General features: G+C 37.8%; 1 protein-coding gene across 4 annotated transcripts in view; it reads right to left on the minus strand.

The window, feature by feature from the left end:
• The window catches only part of AGO3 (argonaute RISC catalytic component 3), a 136,381-nt gene that overhangs the window by 97,129 nt on the left and 13,011 nt on the right, over positions 1 to 26,241 (minus strand). For 2 of the 4 annotated variants that reach the window (XR_010131654.1, XM_019015255.4), the window contains exons 2-3: positions 24,401 to 24,572; positions 3,163 to 3,283 (exon numbers count right to left, since the gene is read on the minus strand). Coding sequence is in view for 2 of the 4 variants with exons in the window: in XM_019015255.4 (XP_018870800.1) it covers positions 3,163 to 3,283; positions 24,401 to 24,572 (293 nt within the window). In the remaining 2 variants the exon portion in view is untranslated. The other 2 variants (XM_055391638.2, XM_055391641.2) reach the window with 2 other exon arrangements.

Below are 26,241 nucleotides of genomic sequence, written 5' to 3' on the forward strand. Positions count from 1 at the left end.
TTTACCTACTTATTTATAAATTTCCTACCTCTATCCATTGAAAGGGCTTAGAAGCACATATACCCCAGCAGCAGTGAACATACCAGTACCCAGATTTTCATTTCACAATTGCATTTGCCAACTAAAAGAAACCAGAGATCCTCAGAGAAATGGTTAGTTGCAGGACTGCAGCAGAGAAAACATAAAATAAACCAGGAACATCCTGTGCCAGAAAGTAATGAAGTAGAGTCATGCACCACGTAATGATTTTTGGTCCACAATGGACCCTATATACACGGTGGTCCCATTAGATTATAATGAAGCTGCCTTATACAGGTGTACCATTTAAACAATCTTTTACAATGTATTTTTACTGTACCTTTTCTATAGTTAGATACGTTTAGATACACAAATATTTACCATTGTCTTACAAGTGCCTACAGTATTCGGTATAGTAACATCCTATATAGGTTTATAGCAATAATAAACCATATTATATGGTGTAGGTGTGTAGTAAGCTATACCATTCAGGTTTGCGTAAGTATACACTGTGATGACAGCACAATGACAAAATTGCCCAAGGACACATTTCGCAGAGCATATCCCCATTGTTTTAGGTGATGCAGGATTGTATTCCCCAAAAAGTGTCATTTCAAAAGGACACAGGAGTCAGCTTAAAAGAGTTCCCACTGGCCAAATCTGGGACAATCTGGGCAGTGAAATCAATAAATAGAGTAAAAGAAAATATTCTCCCTTACAGCAGATTAATGAACATATGGAGAAGGAATGGCAGAATTAGAAAATCACCACTTCTACATAGTAATAATCCTTTCAAGCAAGAATAATCAATTGCCAAGCAAGAATAATCAAAATCTAATGAGCAACAGGATCCTTAAAAGTATCTCCCATTTCAAAATTAAAAACTTCTGTGTATCAACGGACACAACATAGTGAAAAGGCAACCTGTGAAATATAAGAAAATATTTGCAAATTATATATCTGATAAGAAGTTAATGTCCAGGATATATATAGTTAATATCCAGAATACAGAAGTTAATATCCAGAATATATATAAAGAACTCCTACAATGGTATTGATCAGTTTAGCTAAAAAAAATAAAAAATCTAAAAATAAAAAACTCCTACAACTCACTAACCAAAACACAAAACAAACAACCCAGTTCAAAAAATGGACAAACAACTTGACTACAGATTTCTCCAAAGAAGATATACAAATGGCCAATAAGCCTACAAAGTTATACTCAACATCACTAATTGTTGGGGGACATGCAAATCAAAACCACAATGAGATATCATCTCACGCCCATTAGGATGGTTACTATTAGAAAACGAACAAAAAAAAAAAAACAGAAAACAAGTGTTGGCATGGAAGTGACAGCTTGGAACTCTTGTTCACTGTTGGTGGGAATGTAAAATGATGGAGCCATTCTGGAAAACAATACAGCAGATTCTCAGAAAATTAATAATTATCACATGACCTGGCAAATTTACTTCTGGGTATATATCCAAAGAACCGAAAGCAGAGTTCAATACTTTTACATCTATGTTCATAGCAGGATTATTTGCAATAGCCAAAAGGTGTCCATTGATGCATGAAGAGATTAACAAAATGTGTTATATACATACAATGGAATATTATTCAGCCTTGAAAAGGAGATTCTAACACATGAAACAATGTGGATAAATTGTGAAATAAGCCAGTCATAAAAAGACAATCAATCTATGATTTCACTTACATGAGGTACCTAGAATAGTCAAATTCAGAGACAGAAAGTACTATGGTGGTTGCCAGGGCTGAGGGGAGGGAGCAATGGATACTGTTTAATGGATATGGAGTTTCAGTTTTGAAAGATAAAGACAATTCTGGGGATGGAAGGTGGTAATAATTATACAACAATGTAAATGTGCTTAATACCACTGAAATATACCTTAAAAATCGTTGATGGTAAATTTTATGTTACATATGTTTTATCACAATTACAAAAAGAATCTCCCTACAAGATGCTTATTAACTACAAGGAGGAAAAGAATACCCCAATAGGAGAAAACTGGCAGACACCAATTTAATCAACTGACCAAAGTTAACATCACCAATAATCACCAATAATGGAACAAATACATACTGCGTGCTTCCTGATATGATGCACTGATAAGGAAAGAATGGTTATATAATATTCCTGCCAATAATGCATAACCAGAATGTAATCAAGGGGAAGTATCAGACAAACCCAGACTGAAGGACATTCTACAAAATAATTTGCCAATAATCTTCAACTACGTTACTGTCATGAAGGATAAAAAAAGGCTGGGGAAAGAACGACATGGTATCTCTATCATGATCCTGGACTGGATTCTGTAACAGAGGAGAAAAATAATACTAAAGGGCATCATTGGAAAAACTGGTAAAACTGGAATTTGTATTGTTGATTAAATAAAAGTATCATATCAATGTTAAATTTAACGAACTTGATAACTGTACAAGGGTTTTTGTCATTGTTCTTAGGAATATACATTAAAGTATTAAATACTGGCAGAGCGCAGTGGTACTCCTAAAATCCCAGAACTTTGGGAGGTTGAGCTGGGTGGATTACTTGAGGTCAGAAGTTTGAGACCAGTCTGGCCAACATGGCAAAACCCCGTCTCTACTACAAACACAAAAAAATTAGCCAAGAGTGGTAGCACGTGCCTGTAATCCCAGCTACTCAGCAGGCTGAGGTACAAGAATCACTTGAATCTGGGAGGCAGAGGTTGCAGTGAGCCGAGATCACACTACTGCACTCCAACCCAGGTGACAAAGCGAGACCCTGTCTCAAAACAAAATAAAATAGAATAAAATAAATATTAATGGGGCATGGTATGTGCAACCTACTTGTGAATGGTTCAGGAAAAAATAAGTATGTATGTACAAGAGAGAAAGAAAAAAAATAAAACAAATGTGGAAATGTTCAGAACCTCAGTGAATCTACGTAAAGGGTGTATGAGAGTTCTCTGCATGATTCCTGCAACTTTTCTTTAAGTTTGAAATTATTTCAAAACAAAAAGTTAAAAACAATCAGTGATAAATATTCACATATATATGGACTGTAATAAAAATGGTAATAAATGCGTGTAAAAGGAGACACTTCAAAAATATACCTTTCCAATACAGGAATGCATATCTTACCCCTGTAGTTGCCACAGGAAGTGGATTGGCGGTGTAAAGACTTCTTTTTCCATCATAAACTGGTCTACGGTCTCCAAATATAGTTACTTTAAAATGCTGAACCATTGAGTCAACCACCTCCCTAAAGAAGGGAAACAATATATTCACATAATCCTCTGTAAGATGAAATATAAAAATATTAACAGAAGTAATTTCTGCCACTGTATAAAGCTGTCAAAATTCTAAAAAATATTCATATATGATAAAGATTTTGCTTTTAGAACCTTGGCTTAAGACACCAAAAAGATTGATTATTGCCAAAAGATGACATACATTTCACTAGACAGAGAAGAATGAAGCGAGCATATTACTTAATCATTCCAGGATACATCTGACCTGCAAAATATTCTTAGAAAGTGATTCAAAATCTCTTTTACCATCTCTAAGCACTCCCTAACATATTAACTTCTTTCTCCAACAGTACTCTTTCCTCTGTACCAACAAGACAGTTAGTACATATCTCTATTAGGACACTTTGTCTATTACAATGATTATATATTTTCAATTCTTCTAACTGTGAGCTTCCTGAGAGCAGCAAACATATCTGTGTTCCTTTCTCCTCCCATCCTTATGGTACCTAGCTAGTAAGGATATTATAAAACCTCCATTTTTACCCAGCAAACATCTGAGCCAATGTAACTGACACAGAAAGATATTCAAGACTTATATATTCAAAACTTACAGACTATATAGGAAATACCAAATTTTCACAAATCAATATGTATTTTTTGTACACATATTTGTAAAAGCAGAGAAACTGAAAGGATATATTCCAAATGGTGGTTACCTCTAGAGAGGGAAGTGACAGGATTACAGGGTCACTTTTATTTTGTTTATAAAATCTAATATATTACAATGAGAATGTACTCACATAGTATTGATATAATCTAAAACTAATTTAAAAGATTCAAGGCCAGGCACAGTGGCTTACGCCTGTAATCCCAGCACTTTGGGAGGCCAAGGCAGGTGGATCACCTGAGGTCGGGAGTTTGAGACCAACCTGACCAACATGGAGAAACCCTGTCTCTACTAAAAATTCAAAATTAGCCGGGTACAGTGGCGCATGCCTGTAGTCCCAGCTACTTGGGAGGCTGAGGCAGGAGAATCGCTTGAACCCAGAAGGCGGAGGTTGTGGTGAGCCGAGATCATGCCATTGAACTCCAGCCTGGGCAACAAGAGCAAAACTCTGTCTCAAAAAAAAAAAAAAAAAAAAGAGAGAGATTCAAGTCTACCTCAGTTAAGTGAGGCAAGAACCCAGCATTTTCTGGAACAATAAAAACATCAAGCTGACTGGATACCCAGAGCGATTTTCTACATGGCACAAAGTTTCTATTTTTTTCCTCCCTTTTCAATTTTGTTTTACTGAAACTACTGAAAACAATATCAAGCCTCTTCTAGAGTAAATTTTACAACAAAAATTTGATTCACCTATTCATTTTTGAGTTCAAAGCAAATTTCAATGATTTTCTGCCATTTTAAGTTTTCCTTTGTGGCCACTATTACTAAATCTGGTTTCTTTCTTTTTCTTTTTTTTTTTTTTTTTGAGACAGCATCTTGCTCTGTCACGCAGGATGGAGTGCAGTGGTGCGATCTCGGCTCACTGCTACCTCTGCCTCCCAGGTTCCAGCAATTCTCCTGCCTCAGCCTCCCAAGTAGCTGAGATTACAGGCGTGCACCATCACGTCCAGCTAATTTTTGTATTTTTAGTAGAGACAGGGTTTCACCATGTTGGCCAGGCTGGTCTCGAACTCCTGACCTGGTGATCCACCCGCCTCGGCCTCCTAAAGTGCTGGGATTAGAGGCATGAGCCACTGCGCCCAGCCAAAATCTGGTTTCTTAGGTGAAATTTTACAGATCTAATTTGTTGGGATGTTTTAACCATTTTGTCATTTTTTTTTTTAACTCAACAGTAAACTGGTATAATTTCAACCTTACGAATTCTGGGAAACCCAATCAAATCACTCTAAGGATCAAAATGGAGGAGACTGAAATACCAGGGCCAAAACATCTTAGGAATAAAAAATATCCTGCTTTAACTTAAACAGAGTTACAAGAAAAAAAAAACCCATTAAAAAGTGGGCAAATGACATGAACAGACACTTCAAAAGAAGACATACATGCAGCCAACAAGCATATGAAAAAATGCTCAATATTATTGATCATTAGAGAAATACGAATCAAAACCACAATGAGATACCATCTCATGCCAGTCAGAATGGCTACTATTAAAAAGTCAAAAAATAACAGATGTTGGCAAGGTTGTGGAGAAAATGGAATGTTTATACACTGTTGGTGAGAGTGTAAATTAGTTCAACCATTGTGGAAAGCAGTGTGGCAATTCCTCAAAGACGTAAAAAGAGAACTACCATTTAACCCAGCAATCCCATTACTAGCTATATATCCAAAGAAATATAAATTGTTCTATCATAAAGACACATGCATGTGTATGTTCACTGCAGCACTATTCACAATAGCAAAGACATGGAATCAACCTAAATGCCCATCAATGGTACACTGGATAAAGAAAATGTGGTACATATACACCATGGAATACTATGCAGTCATAAAAAGAACAAGATCATGTACTCTGCAGAACATGTATAGAGCTAGAAGCCGTTATCCTTAGCAAACTAACGCAGGAATAGAAACCCAAATACTGCATGCTCTCACTTAATAAGTGGGAGCTAAATGATGAGAACATATGGACCCATAGAGGAGAACTATAGACACTGGGGTCTACCAGAGGGTAGAGGGTAGGAGGAGGGAGAGTATCAGGAAAAATAACTAATGGGTACTGGGCTTAATACCTGGGTAACAATAAACCCATGACACAAATTTACCTATATAACAAACCTGTACGTACACCTCTGAACTTAAATACATATATATGTTCATATATAAATGTATACTTATATATCAAAGCAGGATATATACATATACAATTTTTTGCTAAAATTTTGGCAAAAAAAACATATATATATCCTGCTTTGATGCCTAACACATAGTATATCCTCAATAAATGCTCTAACAGTGAATAACCTACCTCAGTGAAATGCTGGAACTTCCAATGGAATATATCTAGAGCTGAATTCAACACATCTTGTCAGAGTTACATGTGGTTATCTTCTGTTTGCTATTCCTCTTTAATTAATAGTATCTCCATCTTCCCAGTTACCCAGATTCAAAACTTGGCTCATCTCTTCACCCAACTGGTTGTTGACACCACGTCTTTGCAGTATTTCTTACACTAGTCCTTTACTTTCCATTCCCGATTACCACAATCCTAAAGAAAAGCCTCATGTCCTTGTACCTGGATTATTTTAAGTTTTTCTTTTTTATGTTCATAGTTTTTTTTTTACTCCAACCCAATTTACATTCACTGTTAAATAATTTCCCAAGCCCCACTTTTATTCCTTGGGTACAAAAAATTTAATCATACTCCTCAGTTCATGGTGTGTTATCATCATCTGTATAATATCCCTCTTCTAACTGATTCATTTTCTTTCCATCTCCTCCTATCCCCATTCCCCTTCCCAAGAAGTTATTCTTCTAATTTGTTTGATGAACATTCTTCTATTTCTATGTATACCTACTTTTACCCTCTGCATTAGATGTTTTAAAACCTATTCATGTTGCTGTGGTATATTTATTATGGTATATTTATTTTTATTATTTTTAAAAGATTTATCTGTAAAAAATTGGTTGTATACAATTTCAGTGACTTGGTTCATTGTTTCTGATTGATGCAAAGTACTCCACATGTTGTCTATCCACTCCCCCAGCATTGCAGATTCACAGTATCTTTAATTGCAACACCCAAAAACAATGTTGAAATGAATTATCTCCTTACATGTCCCCTTATGAACCCATGTGAGAATTAATCTCTGCTTACAGACACAGAAACAGACTGTTAGGTCAAAATGAATCTTATCAAGTAAATGATGAACTGCCAAATTGTTCTCAAGAATGACTACACTAACCTGCACTCCTTGAGGCTCCTATTTCCCTGCGTCCAGCCAATGTGTGGCATTATCCAGCTCTGCTTTCTAATTTTTGTTAGCCTAATCGGTATAAACTAAAAGCACGTTTTAATTTAGATTTCTCTTATTACTAATGAATTTTGAGAACATCATCAAATTAAATTTCACCTTATGACTTCAAGCTTTTGAGGTATTAAGAAATATTTTCCTAATACGAAGTCAAAAAGACAAATTATGTTTTATTAACTTTATAGTTTTGTCTACATTTTTTGGTTCTTCTTTATAAACAGCAAGGACCCAATTTTATTTATCTCCATCTAGTGAGCAGGTTTCTTCATGCCACCTACTAAACAGCTTATACTTAACTAATCAATTTGTAATGGCATTTTTATCTCATTCACTTCCCATATATAAATCAATCTGAGTTCTCTATACTGTCCCAGTGTTCTGTTTGTCTGTTCTTGTGCCAGTACAAGATGTTTTCTTTCTTTTTTCTTTTTTTTTTTTTTTGAGAGGGAGTCTCGCTCTGTCACCCAGGCTGGAGTGCAGTGGCGTGATCTCGGCTCACTGCAAGCTCCCGCTCCTGGGTTCACACTATTCTCCTGCCTCAGCCTCCCAAGTAGCTGGGACTACAGGCACCCGCCACCATGCCTGGCTAATTTTTTGTATTTTTAGTAGAGATGGGGTTTCACCGTGTTAGCCAGGATGGTCTCGATCTCCTGACCTCGTGATCCACCCGCCTTGGCCTCCCAAAGTGCTGGGATTACAGGTGTGAGCCACTGTGCCTGGCCAGTACCGTATGTTTTCACTAGAGTGTTTATTATGGGGCAGGGTAAGTTTCCCTACTTTTTCTAAGTATACTTGAACACTGGAATAATTTTCCACCTTAGAAAACTATCAATACCATATGGAAAGGAAACATATCTAGTGCCCTACATATAGTAAGTAATTAATAAATATCTGTTGGTTAAGAAACCTCCAACAACACATACTTGGAAGACATGACTAGCATGTTAAAAACATAAATTACTACGTTAAAAGCTACTAACAACTACAACAATGAACAAAATAAAGAAGAAAGATAATAAGGGTAACTGTAATACCTAAACACTTAACGTCCAAACACTTCAACTGTAATAAGAACAAATTAGAGAATCTCAACTTACCCACTGCTGCTGTGGAAAAGGGTACAAGCCCCAAATGAGCTAACAGTATGATGTAGCTTCCTCAAAAGTAAAAAACTGAGGTTGCATATATTTAAGTACTCAGATAACCCACTTAATAAGGCAGGTAACTATCCCACCATATATTAAAACAGATCATTTTACATCTTGGAGTACTCTGTTCAATTTGTGAAAAATTTAAGACCCTAAAAATTCAAATATAACGGGAAGGAGGCAATCCTGATAGGAAATCATGTAATATGAGTAAAAATAAATCAAACCAAGTCTGGTTTGGAATAGGAAAGTCTTAGTCTGGAATAGGAAAAACTCAAAGAAAATTACAGAATAAGTTTTTGGCTATTTTGATAGATTGTCATGTGAAAAACTGAGTAGAAAGAACTAGGAAAAATAGTTGGAACATTAGACATTTTGGAACAAAATTTTCAGGATTTTCTAACCACCAGAGTTATTCAAAAGTAAATTACACTACCTTATAAAGTACCTGAGTTCATCTTTGCTAGAACTGTTCAAAGAGCAGCTATATGACCAACTGTCAGGGAAGATATAAATTTAAGATTAAAATGAAATATCCGCGATACCCTCTTATAGTAAAATTTAATTTAAAAAATGCCAAACAATGACCAGGCGCGGTGGCTCACACGTGTAATCCCACCACTTTGGGAGGCCGAGGCAGGCGGATCAAGAGGTCAGGAGATTGAGACCATCCTGGCTAACATGGTGAAACCCTGTCTCAACTAAAAATACAAAAAAAAAAAAAAAATTAGCAGGGCGTGGTGGCGGGTGCCCTAGTCCCAGTTACTCGGGAGCCTGAGGCAGGAGAATGGTGTGAACCCGGGAGGTGGAGCTTGCAGTGAGCCGAGATCGCACCACTGCACTCCACTCTGGGCGACAGAGCGAGACTCCATCTCAAAAAAAAAAATAAAAATGAAAATAAAAATAAAAATAAAAAAAGAAAAGAAACATTGTAAATTTTATCATGGTAAATCGTATCATGGCATTAGATATTACTTTTATGAATAATTACACTTACATTTGACAATTTAGTTCAGAGCCTTAAGGAAATAGCATTGGAATTCTGTAGTATACGGGTCAATTTTTCCACTTGACAGTTTTTTAAGTTCATAACTGACAAAACCTATGCTACAAAGAGAGTCATCTTTCATGAGGGCCAAGAGTTATATTATTTTTTTAACCTCTCACTAATATGACGCAATTAATTCATATATTTAGAATTTTTTTTAAAGAGATGGGGTCTCACTATGTTGCCCATGCTGGTCTCCAACTCCTGGGTTCAAGCAATCCTCCTGTCTCAGCCTCCCAGAGTGTTGAGATTACAGGTGTGAGCCACTGTGCCTGGCCAAATTCATATATTTAGAATTTTAGCGAAAAAAAAAAAATTTTTTTTTTTGAGACCAGGTCTTGCTCTGTTGCCCAGACTTGAGTGCAGTGATGTGATCATAGCTCACTGTAACCTAGAACTCCTGAGTTCAAGTGATCCTCCTGCCTTAGCCTTCTGAGTAACTGGGAATATGGGCATCCAGCAGATTTTAGTATGCAAGCTAACAAAATGGCAAATCTAGGGACAGTAAATTCTCATTTCTTATCTCAAAGGATATTATGGAAAAGGGTAGTTTATTAGAATCTTTAATAGGTAGGCATGTGGAGCTAGAGAAAAAACACTCTTTAGAACAGTAATTTATCTAGTTTCCTAAGCCATCTAGTCAGCTATAGCAGCAAAGGTGCTATTATATTACGATGAAACTTGGAATTGGGAAACTACCAACCTGAGAAACCTTTAAAATATATGATAATATAAGTACCGAAATAAGAACGCATGAGTTTTTAGTCCCATTCTGTCACTAAGTTGTTAAGAAAGTTATTTAACTTCTCTGACTTGAGTTTCTTTATCAATAAAAATGAGATAACAGTCTCAGGAACCAAATGGAATATTAGTGAAAATAATTTGGAGATTAAAAAAGCAAATATGTATAATAATATTTTTATATTAAAATTTAAGCATAATTATCTCACAAATATATTTTAAGACTTATACTGAAGTCTTCCAAATAACAAATGAATACACTACAATGTTTTAGCGTCAAATATAGTAAATTAACACAAATAATGAATAATTCTAGTAATTAACATAAACTGATAACTGAGTTTCCTCTATATTTTATGACACTAGTCTTTTATTATAACAATAGGGTTAGGAGTGGAATCTTTTGTTCAAATACAGTACTTTTAGCAAAATATTTAAGTGTATATTGTTAAACAAGTTCTTAGCTTACCGTAAGTAGTAAAACTAGACTAATAAAAATACATAAAATATTTTAACTTCTAAAACAGTGCTTGGGAAAGTAATTTGGGAAATAAAATCTGAGTAAACACGGATAAGAATGTCTAACCAATCTTTAGTGGCTTCCTTTCACTAATAACCTTAGTCTGAGGAGAAAAGAATTCTTGCAGAATTATACTGTGATGCATTTTTTAGAACGTCAAGCGAGAATTTAAGAATCCTTAAGAATAATTGGTAATTACTCCAAAAATGAAATCTACCTGAATACATTAGATCTTCTAAAGGGGTACAGCCTATCCTACCGCCCTTACTTCAATCACTACTTCCTACATTCTGATACCAACTCTTTTGACTCCATCATGCTCTGGTGCACAGACTATAAAGTAAAATTTAATAATAATTTCATTAAGTCCCATTTTACCACCTGACTTATACAGCAGAAAAATGGGAAGAGAGAAACTTTAATGTAAAAAAGAGGAGAGCAAATTATTTTCCTGTGAGTTGTAATTACTATAAGCTTATAGAGATCCACCTCCATCTCACTTTATTAGGTACCTCTTAAATCTCTGCTCCCAAAAGACAGAATGAAAAACATTATTCTAGTCTACAGAAGACAACATGAAAGAATATTTTCCCCAAAAGTCTACTGACATTATCCATGGCTACAATAAACGAATGTGTCACTACAGTATAGACAGAAAGAAGATTGCTAAGGTATAACAAAATGTCAAAATCATCCAGAGGTTTATAAAACACAACTAAAACAGCTGGCAGTCTCTCTTTGTATCCTTCCAATCTCTAACTTATCTTTATTACTCTGTGGTTACTAGCAGAGAAGGTAGCCAATAAATACTTGTGCAACAAGATAAAGTTTAAGGTATGCAAAACAGAGAAGAGAGGGATTATATTTTAGATCTTTTTTCTTTTTTTTTTTGAGACAAGGTCTGGCTCTGATGCCCAGGCTGGAGTGCAGTGGTGCAATCTCAGCTCACAGCAACCTCTGCCTCAAGCCATCCTCCTGTCTCAACCTCCCGAGTAGCTGGGACTACAGGAGTGTGCCACCATGCCCAGCTAATTTTTGTATTTCTTGTAGAGACAGAGTTTCATCATGTTGCCCAGGCTGGTCTTGAACTCCTGAATTCAAGTGATCTGTCCACCTCAGCCTCCCAAAGTGCTGGGTAGAACAAATTTTTTTTTTTTTTTTTTTTTGATATGGAGTCTTATTCTGTCGCCTAGACTGGAGTGCAGCGGTGTGATCTCGGCTCACTGCAACCTCCACCTCCCGGGTTCAAGTGATTCTTCAGACTCAGCCTCCTGGGTAGCTGGGATTACAAATGCGCACCACCATGCCTGGCTAATTTTTTTATTTTTAGTAGAAACGGGATTTCACCATGTTGGCCAGGCTGATCTCGAACTCCAGACCTTGTGATCCACCCGCCTTGGCCTCCCAAAGTGCTGGGATTACAGGCGTGAGCCACCACTCCTGGCCAGGACAAATTTTTAATACTTTTTTCTTTTTTTAAAGATACAGATCTTGCTCTGTCACCCAGAGGATGGAATGCAGTGGTGCAATCATGGCTCACTGCAGCCTCCAACTCCTGAAGTGAGCAATCCTCTCACCTCAGCCTCCTGAGTAGCTAGGACTATAGGTGTACACCATTATACCTGGCTAATCTTTAAATTTTTCATACAGAAGGGGTCTCCCTATGTTGCCCAGGCTGGCCTTGAAATTCTGGCCTCCAGCACTCCTCCTGCCTTGGCCTCCCAAAGTGCTGGAATTACAGGCCTCACATGTGCCACTGCACTTGGCCAAAATTTTAATACTTTATAATATAAAATCGATACTGAGCATTTTTGTTTTTTTGAGATGGAATCGCACTTTGTTGTCCAGGCTGGAGTGCAGTGGCGCAATCTCTGCTCACTGCAATCTTCACCTCCCAGGTTCAAGCAATTCTCGTGCCTCAGCCTCCCGAGTAGCTGGGATTACAAGCGCGTGCCACCACGCCCAGCTAATTTTTGCATTTTTAGTAGAGATGGGGTTTCACCATGTTGGCCAGGCTGGTCTCAAACTCCTGACCTCAAGTGATCTGCCTGCGTCAGCCTCGCAAAGTGCTGGGATTACAGGCATGAGCCACTGAGCTCAGCTCATACAGAGCATTTCACTATACACTATGTTTGTAGTCATTTCATATGTGAATTATTTTTATCAGGCCACCGACTTCTTTTTCTTGTTTTTGAGACAGTCTCGCTCTGTCGCCCAGGCTGGAGTGCAGTGGTATGATCTCAGCTCACTGCAACCTTCACCTCCTGGGTACAAGCAATTCTCGTACCTCAGCTTCCCAAGTAATCCAAGCTGGGATTACAGGCATGTACCACGATGCCCAGCTAATTTTTGTATTTTTAGTAGAGATGGGGTTTCACCATGTTGGCCAGGCTGGTCTCAAACTCCTGGGTTCAAGTGATCTGCCCACCTTGGCCTCCCAAAGGGTTGAGATTACAGGCGTGAGCCACTGCACCAGGCTGGGCCACCAACTTCTTAACAACCATGTGTAATGGCGCATTTTCGGTCTCTATACGCCTGGCTTTGTTTAGCATTTGCCACTGTAATCAAACTTTGTTCCTTGAAAATCATGATCCTTAAGGCCGGGTGCAGTAGCTCATGCCTGTAATCCTAGCACTTTGGGAGGCCGAGGTGGGCGGACTGCCTGAGCTCAGGAGTTTGAGACCAGCGTGGGCACCACAGTGAAACCCTATCTCTACTAAAAATATAAAAAAATTAGCCAGGCATGGTGGCATGCACCTGTAGTCCCAGCTACTCAGGAGGCTGAGACAGAATTGCTTGACCCTGGAAGGCGGAGGTTGCAGTCAGCGCAGATCATGTGATCATGCCACTGAATTCCAACCTCGGAGACAGAGCGAGACTCCATCTCCAAAAGAAAAAAAAAAAAAAACAAAAAGAAAGAAAATCATGATCCTTACCTTGCCTTCTCTGAAATAGCTTCTACTTTGTCCTGGTTCTCCTATCTTTCCAATCCCTGTGTGTCTTCACTGGCAAACCTGAAATAATAGTATCTCAGAGATCTAGTCTCAGTTCTTTTATTTTTATGTACTTCCCCAGTTTTTAACTATCACCTACATGCTGACGAATCACAATCTCCATTTTGACTTATCTCCTGACACTTAGCTAGACACTTATTTCCAACAACCTATTGAACTTCTGCCATTTTGATGTTTCTTATGCAATTCAACCTCCAAATATTCAAAATAGTATACAAAAACCTGGTCCCTTCAGAATCTATATTTCTGTTAAAACCATTACTAATGCACAAGCTAGGAACTATGAAGCCATTCTTATCTCTATCCTTTCCTTACATGCCTAAATTGTTCATTCTTTTTCTAAATCTTCCATCTATGCCCTCCATTATTATTATTGCCACTGTGTCTTTGAACATATTACCTATAATCCAGAAAAATATGTACCAGAGGTGCCAAGGGGTATGCTGAAGTATGAGGAAAAATTAGACATATTTATATTTAATTTTCAGTGAACAATTAGGAATTAAGATTTACTAATATTCATGAGTATGGATTGATACTGGTGCCTTCAGTTATTCCACATTAGATGGTCAGGTGCAACACACGGTACACCAGGAATCCTAGGAGAGTAATGGGAGTTCTGCAACACATAAGAGTTAAGGTCTGACACAGTGGCTCACGCCTGTAATTCCAACACTTTGGGAAGTTGAGGTGGGCAGATCGCTTGAGACAAGGAGTTCAAGGCCAGCCTGGGCAACATGGCGAAATCCCATTTCTATAAAAAATACAAAAATTAGCCGGGCATGGTGGTATGTGCCTGCAGTCCCAGCTACTATGAAGGCTGAGGTGGGAGGATTGCTTGGGCCCAGGAGGGTGAGGCTGCAGTGAGCCATGTTCACGCCACTGCACTCCAGCCTGGGTGACAGAGTGAGACTCCTGTCTCAATTAAAAAAAAAAAAAAAAGTTAACAGTGTACCTCTCATTCATTCATTTTCAGCACACTGCAACTTTCTGTAGTTCAAGTGTGTGACACATATTCAGTCAGGGTTTTTTGTACCATTAATCTGAAAAGTTTAAGTTATTTAAATATATTTTTAAATAGTTCATTTCAAAATTTTCTTTCTCATCTTTAATTTTTCTACAGTTACATATTAAAACAGTAGTACACGCCAATAAATTATAGTTTTTGAAATGTGTGTGCGTTTATATCTACATGTATTTTTTGGTCAAACAAATTTTAATTAATGGGGACGTGTGATCAATGGTTTGAAGACCGCTAACCTAGACTGCTACAACAGCCTTCCAAATGTTCTCCAGGACTCAAGTCTTTCTCATCTCTCATTCACCACACTGTCATCAAGTATGGTCCTAAATACCGATATTCTTCATTTGTTTAAAAGGTTCCATTGGCTCTCTACTATTTCTGAATTCACAAGCCTTAGCACGGATTTCAGATTCTTCATAACCTACTCCCTAGCTAACTCTTCAGACTCATCTCTAGCTACTCTATTTATACTGGCCTGTTTCTGTTATACCAACATGTCATACCTTTGCTCATGCTGTCTATGTGAATTATTCTTTCTCCCTGTCCACTGGACAACTTCATGTTGTAGCATGTATCAGTACAGGCAGGTGCTGCATAACTTTTCAGTCAATTACAGACCACATATATGATGGTGGTCCCATAAGATGATATATTTTTACTGTACCTTTTATGATACAATTATTTTGCTCAAATACCATGATACACCACATCCTCCTCCTTACCCAAAGGCAGGAATCATTACTCTTTCATCACAGTACATAATGCGCATATCACAGAATTTGTCACTCCATATGGAATTTAAAACTTTAAAGAGATCATGTTTTATCTATCGTGTTATTGCTAGAACCTAGCACAGTGCCTGACACAAAACAGGAGTAAACAGTTAATGAAAACATAAAGAAGATTCAAAAATGATCTTTAAGTTTCCGTATATCCTGTAAATCTAGTACCAATAGCATAGTACCTTGGTATAAACATGTGGTAAGTTCAGATAAATGGTTTAAATAGATTTAAGTTAACCTAACAAACTGGAGCAGGTTAAAGTAAACAAATCAAGGTACATTCATATAATAGAACACTATACAGCTATTGTAATTTATATCTACACAAATAGATAGATGTTGGTAATAATACCTTATGTACCAGTCCCTTGTGTGTAAATATTTGTTAATTTATGAAAGTATCTTCAAATTTCAAATATATTATAGGAATATTAGTCAAAAGGCTAATTCCTACTTAGTATTGTATTTAGATGCCACTCTAAAAGAATTTTGAGATGTGAAATAATTACCATCTGTTAACTTTCCTATCTTCCAAGTGATTAAAAGGAAAATAAAACTTGTTTATTAGCTGACATATTTTGTATAATAGTTTCCCCAAGATCACTAAACACTCAAAACTATACCACTTGGTTTTTACTGGTAGTGTTTTCTGAAGTATGTTGTTTAAATCATTTTAATCAGAAGTATACCCTTCTATAGATATGACAACAAAATCACAAGCGACAAAAGAAAAAATAAGTTAGACATCATCAAAATTTTAAAAGTTTGTGCTTCAAAGGACACCATCAAGACAATGAAGATGCAACATGTATAAACAGAGAAAAATTTTGCAATCATATATCTAATAAGGGACTTTTATCTAGAACATATAATGAACTCCTATAACTCAATAACAAAAAGACAAATGACCCAATTTAAAAATGGGCAGGCAGGCACAGTGGCTCATGCCTGTAACCCCAGCACTTTGGGAGGGTGAGGCGGGTGAATCACCTGAGGTCAGAGGTTCGAGACCAGCCTGGCCAATATAGTGAAACCCCATCTCTACTAAAAACTACAAAAATTAGCCAGGCATGGTGGTATACACCTGTATTCTCTGCTACTTGGGAGGCTGAGGCAGGAGAATCGCTTGAACCTGGGAGGTGGAAGTTGCAGTGAGCTAAGATCGTGCCACTGCACTCCAGCCTGGGCAATAGAGTAAGACTCTGTCTCAAAAAAAAAAAAAAAAAAAAAAATTAGCAAAGGACCTAAATAGACATTTCTCCAAAGAAAATATACAAATGACCAATAAATACATGAAAAATGCTCAACATCAGTCATCAGGAAAATGCAAGTCAAAACGACAATGAGATACAACTTCACATCCACTAGGATGGCTATAATTTTTTAAAAGACAAATAATAACATATTGGTGAGAATATGGGAAAACATCTTCATACACTGCTAGTGGGAATGTAAAATGGTGCAGACACTGCCTTCTTTTTTTTTTCTTTTTAGTAGAAATGATGTCTTGCTACATTGCTCAGTCTGGTCTTGAATTCCTGGACTCAAGTGATCCTTTCGCCTCAGCATCCCAAAGTGTTGGGATTACAGGCATGAGCCACCACGTCTGGCTGGTGCAGCCACTTTGGAAAAGAGTCTGGCAGTTTCTCAAAAGGTTAAATATAGAGTTATCATATGATATCACTCTTAGGTATATATCCAACATAAATGAAAATGTATGTCCACACAAAATCCTGTACATGAATGTTTATAGCAGCATTATTTGTAGTAGTCAAAAATGGCAACAACTCAAATGTTCATCAAATGATGGATAAACAAAATGTATTATATCCATACAATGGAATATTATTCAGCAATAAAAAGGAATAAAGTACAGTTATGCATCACTTAACGATGGGGATATGTTCCAGGAAATGCATTATCATTTTGTTGTGTGAACATCACAGAATGTGCTTACACATACCTAGATAGTAGAGCCTACTACACATCTAAGCCATATACACATCTAAGCTATATGGTATGGCTTATTACTCCTGGGCTACAAACCTGTACATCACATTACTATACTGAATACTGTAGGCAACTGTAATACAGTGGTATTCGTGTATCTAAACATAAAAAGGTACAGTAAAAATATGGTATTATAATCTTATGGGACCACCATCATATATGTGGTCTGTAATTGACTGAAAAGTTATGCAGTGCCTGAATGTACTGATACATGCTACAACATGAATGAACCTTGAAATCATTATGCAAAAAGAAGCCAGTCACAAAGGGCCACATGGTATATGATTCCATTTATAAGAAATATCCGGCTGGATGCAGTGGCTCACCCCTGTAATCCTAGCATTTTGGGAGGCCGAGGTAGGCAGATCATTTGAAGTCAGGAGTTTGAGACCAGCTGGGCCAACATGGTGAAATCCCACCTCTACTAAAAATAGAAAAATTAGCCGGGCATGGTGGCAGGCGCCTGTAGTCCCAGCTACTCGGGAGGCTGAGGCAGAACTGCTTGAACTCAGGAGGCAGAGGTTGCAGTGAGCCGCGATCGCGCCACTGCACTCTAGCCTAGGTGACAGAGCGAGACTCTGTCAAAAAAAAAAAAAAAAAGAAAGAAAGAAAGACCGACCCAGAACCGACAATCTACAGAGAAAGAAAGTAGATTAGTGGTTGGCAAGGACTGTGGGGAGGGACTAATGGGCAGTGACTGCTAATGAGTATGGGGTTTCTTTTTGAGAGGATGAAATGTTCTAAAATTAGATTGAAGTGACGGCTGTACATCCTCTCTGGCAATATACTAAAAACCACTGAGGTGTACATTTTAAAATGGGTGAATTATGGCATGTAAATTATATATCCATCAAGTTATTTAAAATGAAATATGCCCCCTCTTGGCATACTATCCAACTATAACACTATAAAAGTGACATTCCTAACAGCAGAAAAGAAGTTTCTTTAAACACATTGCTGCTCTGAGATTTCCACTTAAAAAGCCAAAATTGGATCAATATAGATTTACTTTTTTCTTTCTAAAATTCAATCATCTGTCTGGGTGCAGTGGCTCACACCTATAATCCCAGCACTTTGAAAGGCCAAGGTGGGTGGATGTCTTGAGCCCATGAGTTTGAGACCAGCCTGGGCAACATAGCAAAACTCTGTCTCTACAAAAAGTAGAAAAATTAGCCAGGCATACTCCTGGTCTCAGCTACTCAGGAGGCTGAGGTGGGAGGATTGCTTAAGCCCAGGGAGGTCAAGGCTGCAGTGAACTGTGATCGTACCACTGCACTCCAGCCTGGGTGACAGAGCGAGATCCTGTTTCAAAATAAATAAATAAAATAAAAATCATCAGCATTAAACATTATATCAATATGAAATATGCAGAAATATTTGGCATGTTATTAATCATCATAGAATATTAACAGTAACAGTAGTAAAAATGATGTTTCATTTATAAATGAAAACTGAGCCAAAAAAATGCAACCACAGGTGGGTGTGGTGGCTCACGCCTGTGATCCCAGCACTTCGGGAAGCCGAGGTGGGTGGATCACCTGAGGTCAGGAGTTCGAGACCAGCCTGATCAACATGGCGAAACCCCAACTCTACTAAAAATACAAACACTAGTGGGCATGGGTGCCTGTAATCCCAACTACTCGGGAGGCTGAGGCAGGAGAATTGCTTGAACCCAGGAGGCGGAGGTTGCAGTGAGCTGAGAATGTGCCATTGCACTCCAGCCTGGGCAACAGAGTGAGACTCTGTCTAAAAAATAAATAAATAAAATAAAAATGCAACCACAATCTACTACTATTTTAAGATTCCTTCAAATTTTTATTCATGTTTTAAAATAGATATTGCAGTTATAATCATGTTGTATACATAATTTTTAACATGTATCTATTCCATTATTTAACGGTTTTGAATAAATACATATACTATCTATTCAAGGTGTATTTAGAGGTTGGACAAACTAGCATAAAATCTCAAGTTACAGAATGTATACTCTAGGTCATAATGTTTCTAAAAAATATTTGTTTTTTAGTCACTGAGACCATTCACCTATTAGAAACTAGTAACATTTGAAATATACTTAACATACATACTCTTTTAACAAAAGCTTACATTCAATCAAAATAATTTAATAGGGGGAAAAGAAGGAAGGAAAGAATCTCCTTCCCCCACTTGGCCCCCCAACACAAAAGGGGGTGAGGAAAGGACAAAAAAAGCAATGGACAGAAAATCTAAAGAATAAATTTGTAGAAAGGTTGACCCACAAAATGATTCACTAGCATTTCCTGGATATTGCGTCTAAGAAGACTCCAACTAAAGTGGCAATTGTTTGGCTATAATACATCTTTCTACTATTATGATTAATGCCTTAGTGCCAAATATTTGTTCATGTGGCATATGGACAAGAAAAATTTCATGCACGATAATTTAAGTATTAAAACATTTAAGTCACTTAGAGGAGAATCACTATGACTTTATAGAAGGCAACAATATAATTTTTTTTTTTTTTTTTTTTGAGACGGAGTCTTACTCTGTTGCCAGGCTAGAGTGCAGTGGCACGATGTCGGCTCACTGCAACCTCTGCCTTCTGGGTTCAAGCAATTCTCCTGCCTCAGTCTCCCGAGTAGCTGGGATTACAGGTGCCCGCCATCACATGCAGCTAATTTTTGTACTTTTAGTAGAGACGGGGTTTCACCATGTTGGCCAAGATGGTCTCGATCTCCTGACCTCATGATCCAGTCGCCTCAGCCTCCCAAAGTGCTGGGATTACAGGCGTGAGCCACCACGCCTGGTCAATATAAATCTTTAATAAGAAACGAAATAAGGCCGGTCATGGTGGCTCATGCCTGTAATCCCAGCACTTTGGGAGGATCACTTGAGCTCAGGAGTTCAAAACCAGCCTGGGCAACATAGGGAGAACTCGTCTCCTGTAAATAAAAATTTTAAAAAATGATCTTGGTGTGGTGGTGCCTGTAGTCCCAGCTACTCAGGAGGCTTAAGTGGAAGGATCACTTGAGTCCAGGAGGTTGAGAACACAGTGTGCTATGATTGTGCCACTGCACTCCAGAGCCTAGGAGACAGATTGAGACCCTGACTTTTAAAAAAAGAAATAAAACAATTTGTTTTGTTTTAATATTTTGAATAAGTTAAATTAGACATAACTGAACCACTGCATTTTGTCCCTTAACTGTTTTGCTAATATTGAAAAGGAATTGTTAAGTTCTATCTAGTTCCTTCTAACGCCTAGAATTCCAGTTGTTGAAGCACAGGAACTGAGCCACCACATCAATTTCAGTAGACCACCAAGTTTCAATTGACTAGTCATGCAGTAATACTGTAAAAACTGAAGACAAAAGCAAGTCAGCTGAAGAAAACGGAATAAGTTTTGCAGATGTTGACATTAAATCAAAGCAATATTATTAACGAAGTATAAAGCTGATTTATATGATTTTTAGAATCCCAAACAAGTCCTACAGTTCATGTAAAAACTTGGGCCGGGTGCGGTAGCTCACGCCTGTAGTCCCAGCACTTTGGGAGGCCGAGGCAGGCAGATCACCTGAGGTTGGGAGTTAGAGACCGACTGACCAACATGGAGAAACCTCATCTCTTCTAATAATACAAAATTAGCTGGGCATGATGGCACATGCCTGTAATTCCAGCTACTCGGGAGGCTGAGGCAGGAGAATTGCTTGAACCCAGGAGATGGAGGTTGCAGTGAGCCGAGATCGTGCCATTGCACACCAGCCTGGGCAACAAGAGCAAAACTCCATCTCAAAAAAATAAATAAATAAAATAATAATAAAATAAATAAAAACTCAAAAACATGATAAAAATAACTAAAATTTTACATCACAAAAATTTAAAAACTTTCCACTTGGAAACATTTAAATTACAAATCTAAATTATTGGTACTGTCAAAAAAATGTAAGATAAAGTAACCTAAAGATGTAACGTAATTAAGGATGTCAAAAGAATCGTAAGTTAAAACCAGAATGCACCACACCAATTTATGACACATATTTTTCTCACAAACTTAATACATTGAGCATATACACATGAAATTCTATGCTACACAACTTTATATACACATATATAATTACACATATATAATACACAAATTTTCCTTTACCCACACCCTACCAAAAAATAAAACAAAAATGTTAGGCAGGAGAAAGAATAAATCTAATAAACAATTCTGTTCCGGCCGGGTGCAGTGGCTCACGCCTGTAATCCCAGCACTTTGGGAGGCCGGGGCTCGGGGGGGGGGGGAACCACAAGGTCAGGAGCTCAAGACCAGCCTGGGCCAACATGGAGAAACCCCGTCTCTACTAAAAATACAAAAAATTAGCTGGTTGTGGTGGCAGGTGCCTGTAATCCCAACTATTCGGGAGGCTGAGGCAGGAGAATTGCTTGAACCTGGGAGGCGGAGGTTGCAGTGAGCGGAAATCGCGCCATTGCACTCCAGCCTGGGCAACAGGGAGAGACTCTGTTGCAAAAAAAAAAAAAAAAAAAAATTCTGTTCCTTTTACTTAATATTTTTGCCACCATATCATTTCCTTGTAACTCATCTGGCATACTAAAAAAACTTGAATTGACATCCCTCAAGCCCCAGATCTTTACTTAGATTAACTAATGCCTTTTTATTTTTATTTATTTATTTTTTAGATACGTGGTCTCACTATGTTGCCCCGGCTGGAGTCAGTGGCTGTTCACAGGCACAATCACAACACACTGCAGCCTTAACTCCTGGGCTTAAGTAATCCTCCTGCCTCAGCCTTCAGAGTAGCTGGGACTACAGGCCCATGGCTCAGCTAATAAATGCCTTTTTAAAATGTAAATATCTACCAGAAGGGTCAGGATTATCCTTCACTCAAATCTATACATTAATGAACCAGTTTTGAGAAACAAGAAAAAGGGAATCTCTATGAGAGTACAGCATGAGTCAGTTAAGTCCCCATAAGTGGATGACGGCTCACAGAAAGACATAAAAGAGAGTGAAGGGAGACCAAAACCAAGACTAGCCTAAGATCCTAGGAGAATAGAGTACGGCACTGAAAAACCCATGTTAAGGAAAACAGCCCTCTAGAACATCCAGTTTTCTTTCCTGTCCCCCACCATCACACTCACGCCATTTTATAAACATTTCATTCACTTTACTGAGTATTATGTGGCAATCACTGAGCTGACATGGGGTGACAAAGATGATAAAAAACACTACTTTTCATGAAGGGCTTATACTGGAGAAAGGGAGAAAAATAACCACAATGCACTAAAAGCACCATAATGGAAGCGTACATCAAGTACTACGAGGTCACAGAAGAGTAGGGCACTACTCTTTTGACTTGTGTTGTTCACTTTAGGAACATTTGGGTGTCAATCTGAAGTTTAGGAAAGAGGTAGAGGCTACAGCAAGATTAGGAGTCATCTATTCACAGATAGTATCTTAAAGCAGTATCTGATAACATGTTAAAAAAAAAAAAACCACCTATAGGAATGTTGTAATTAACACGTAATGCAAAGAACCTTCCCCTTAAGCCTGGTTCAGACTCAATACACCTGGTTCTTCTCAACCATTATGCTTCTGTTACTGCTATCCTTCCTTCAAAAATAAATAAATAAATAAATAAATAAAATTATATGTATGTTATTTTTACCACAGCTAACCAAAATTTTACCAATTGTTTTAGATTAACTTCTTCCTTTACAAAATACTTCCTAATGACTACCAAGTCAGGATTCCGGAGTTCCGGTTTCACCTTTCCTACTTGAAACATGTGTTCTTGACTAAATCCCTTAACCTTTCTGGATTTCAGCTATAAATAAAAAAGGTATTGGATTAGTTAACTTCTTAAGAGGTTCCTTTCAACTGTAACACTCTACGAGTCTTCCTGACCTCACAAAGAACTCTGCATTACATGTTAATTACAACATTCTTAGAGGTGCTGTTGTTTTTAACATATTATCACAAAGTCTTTTAGTGCTCATTCACTTTCAGGTATAACAGAAATACTAACAATTAGGATGACAAGTCCAAGAAGAAGACCTTCATACTTCTTATGTGTCTTATTTCCTCTACCAAATTATAAATTTCTTGAGAGAAACAACATTCTTTTTCTTAAATGTCTTAAATGAAGACTCTTAATAACATTTGATGAATAAGAAAAGGCTGGGATCATAGAAACCAAAATGCTAAACTGAATATCACACTTTTTTAAAATGTGTTGTCTTTGTTTTTTAAAAACAAAATCCAAATAGACATAGTATATATCCAATCATAAATTCCTCTTATATTTCCTGTATTACCGAAACCACATCCAAGAATAGAAATGGCATTTGGGGGAGGCGAGAGGAAGCTTACTGAAAGCAGGCTGATAAATCTTTATATACCATCTGTACTTATTCCTATATAATGGTAAGAAACAGTTGGGAATTGGGAAAGGAGAAAAGAAAGCATGAAACCAGTATTTCTACCCCCAACTGCTATCATCACCACCATCATCTTAAAGGGAACATTATGAAAGTGGTACATAAGAGAGGTGAGGAGAAAAAAGCAAGCGTGGACATATTACCTAACAGCAAGGAAAATGATGTGCTCATGATGTGCAGCCTGATTTCAGGAGCATGTAAAAATAACTTGAACCTTTTCTATTATCACAGGGAAAATGTGAGCTCGTGTTATAATAAAATAATTTCAAAGATTTTTTCCCCACTATCACACCCCTGAAGTACAATCAGTTTTAAAACAAATTACCAGATGTTTTTGGTCAAACTGTTACACATTGTAATTGTTATTCAGATATACAAAATAAACATGGATAATTACTAAGGAAAAAAATAGCAAAAGATCTTTGCAGTTTCATGATTCTTACCTGTTCACTCTCCTAGGACACTTGTCTGGTTTAATATCTACCTCATAGAGGTAGACATCAATCTTTGGGATTTCAACTTGAAAACAGTTAGCCAGCAGTTTAATGGGTTTGCCCATGGTGCCATAGCCAGGTCTTCTGGGCACCATGAGTAGGGGCTGGGCCCCAGCGGGTCCTGCCAGGGGAAAGGGAAAAAAAAAGAGTCACAGTTACAAGCTGTATTCCAAAGCCTTGTCAACCAGAGTATATTAGAATTATAAGTACAGCTGATAATGGCTAAAACCTAGTTCTGCAAGATGACATCATTTCTAACACTTCAACTTCTGTCACCCCACATTTCCTCTCTTCATTAAAAATAAACACAGAAAACCGTATGCCTCTGGAAAACTGTTCTGGAAAGGGCAGAGAGAAGGAAGAACAATCACACAAACCAAGCTGACCATGAGCAAGCACAAGTCAGACCTAAAGAGTGTGAGACCAATAGCAAAGTAAAGTTAAAGAAAGTAGAAGAAAGGGCAGGGCATGGTGGCTCATGCCTGGAATCCTAGCGCTTTGGGAGGCCAAGGTACGAGGATCACTTGAGCTATGATAGTAACACGACGCTCCAGACTCGGTGCCAGAGAGAGAACTTGTCTCTATTTAAAAAAAAAAAAAAGAAAAGAAAGGAGTAAAAGAAGAAGCAATATGTAATAAAAAAGAATCAAGAAAGTACAGAATCAATTATTTGATTATTTGACAAGATAAGTATCTCAGGCCAAGCATGGCAGCTTATGCCTGTAATCCCAGCACTTTGGGACTCTGGGAGGCCAAAGCAGGTGGAGAGCCTGAGCTCAGGAGTTTGAGACCACCATGGGCAACAAGGCAAAACCCCATCTCTACCAAAAATACAAAAAATTAGCTGAGTGTGGTGGTGCACACCTGTGGTCCCAGCTACACAGGAGGCTGAGGTGGGAGAATGGCTTGAGCCTGTGAGGCAGAGTTTGCAATGAGCCAAGATTGTGCACTCCAGTCTGGGTGACAGAGTGAGACCCCGTTAACAAAAAAACAAAAAAAGATAAATGGGCTGGGCGCAGTGCCTCACGTCTGGAATCCCAGGACTTTGGGAGGCCCAAGCGGGCAGATCACCTGAGGTTTGGAGTTCAAGACCAGCCTGGCCAACATGGTGAAACCCTGTCTCTGTAAAAAAAAAACACAAAAATTAGCCAGGCGTGGTGGTGCAGGCCTGTAGTTCCAGCTACTTAGCAGGCTGAGGCACCACTGCACTTCAGCCTGGGCAACAGAGTGAGGCTCTGTCTCACCAAAAAAAAAAATAAATAAAAAGTAAATAAAATTGATAAAATCTAGGCAACACTGATTTCTTTTAAAAAGGAGGAAAAGGGCTTAACTAATAACAGAAGTGAAAAAAAATCACTACAGCTACTGAAGACATTACATTGTGTGAATAAATTTGACAGTTTGATGAAACAGACAAATTCCTAGAGAAATAAAACTTACTGATACACTAAAGTACTATATAGCCAGGCACAGCATCTTGCGCCTGTAATCCCAGACGCTCAGGAGGCTTAGGAGCTTAGGAGTTTGAGACTAGCCGGGCAAAATGGCAAGACCCTGTCTTAAAAAACAAAGTATTATTCATCAAATTTGAAAAGTCCTCTGTTGGTGGAACTATAAAATGGTACACTCACTTTGAAAAACAGTATGATGGTTCCTCAAAAAATGAAAAACAGAATTGCCATGTGATCTAGCAATTCTACTTCTGGGTATACACTCAAAAGAAGTGAAAGCAGAAAGAACTGATTGAAGAGTTATTTGTACACGCTAAGTACCCACTGATAGATGAATGA

Source organism: Gorilla gorilla, chromosome 1, assembly GCF_029281585.2.
Source record: "Gorilla gorilla gorilla isolate KB3781 chromosome 1, NHGRI_mGorGor1-v2.1_pri, whole genome shotgun sequence".
Lineage (NCBI taxonomy): Eukaryota > Metazoa > Chordata > Mammalia > Primates > Hominidae > Gorilla > Gorilla gorilla.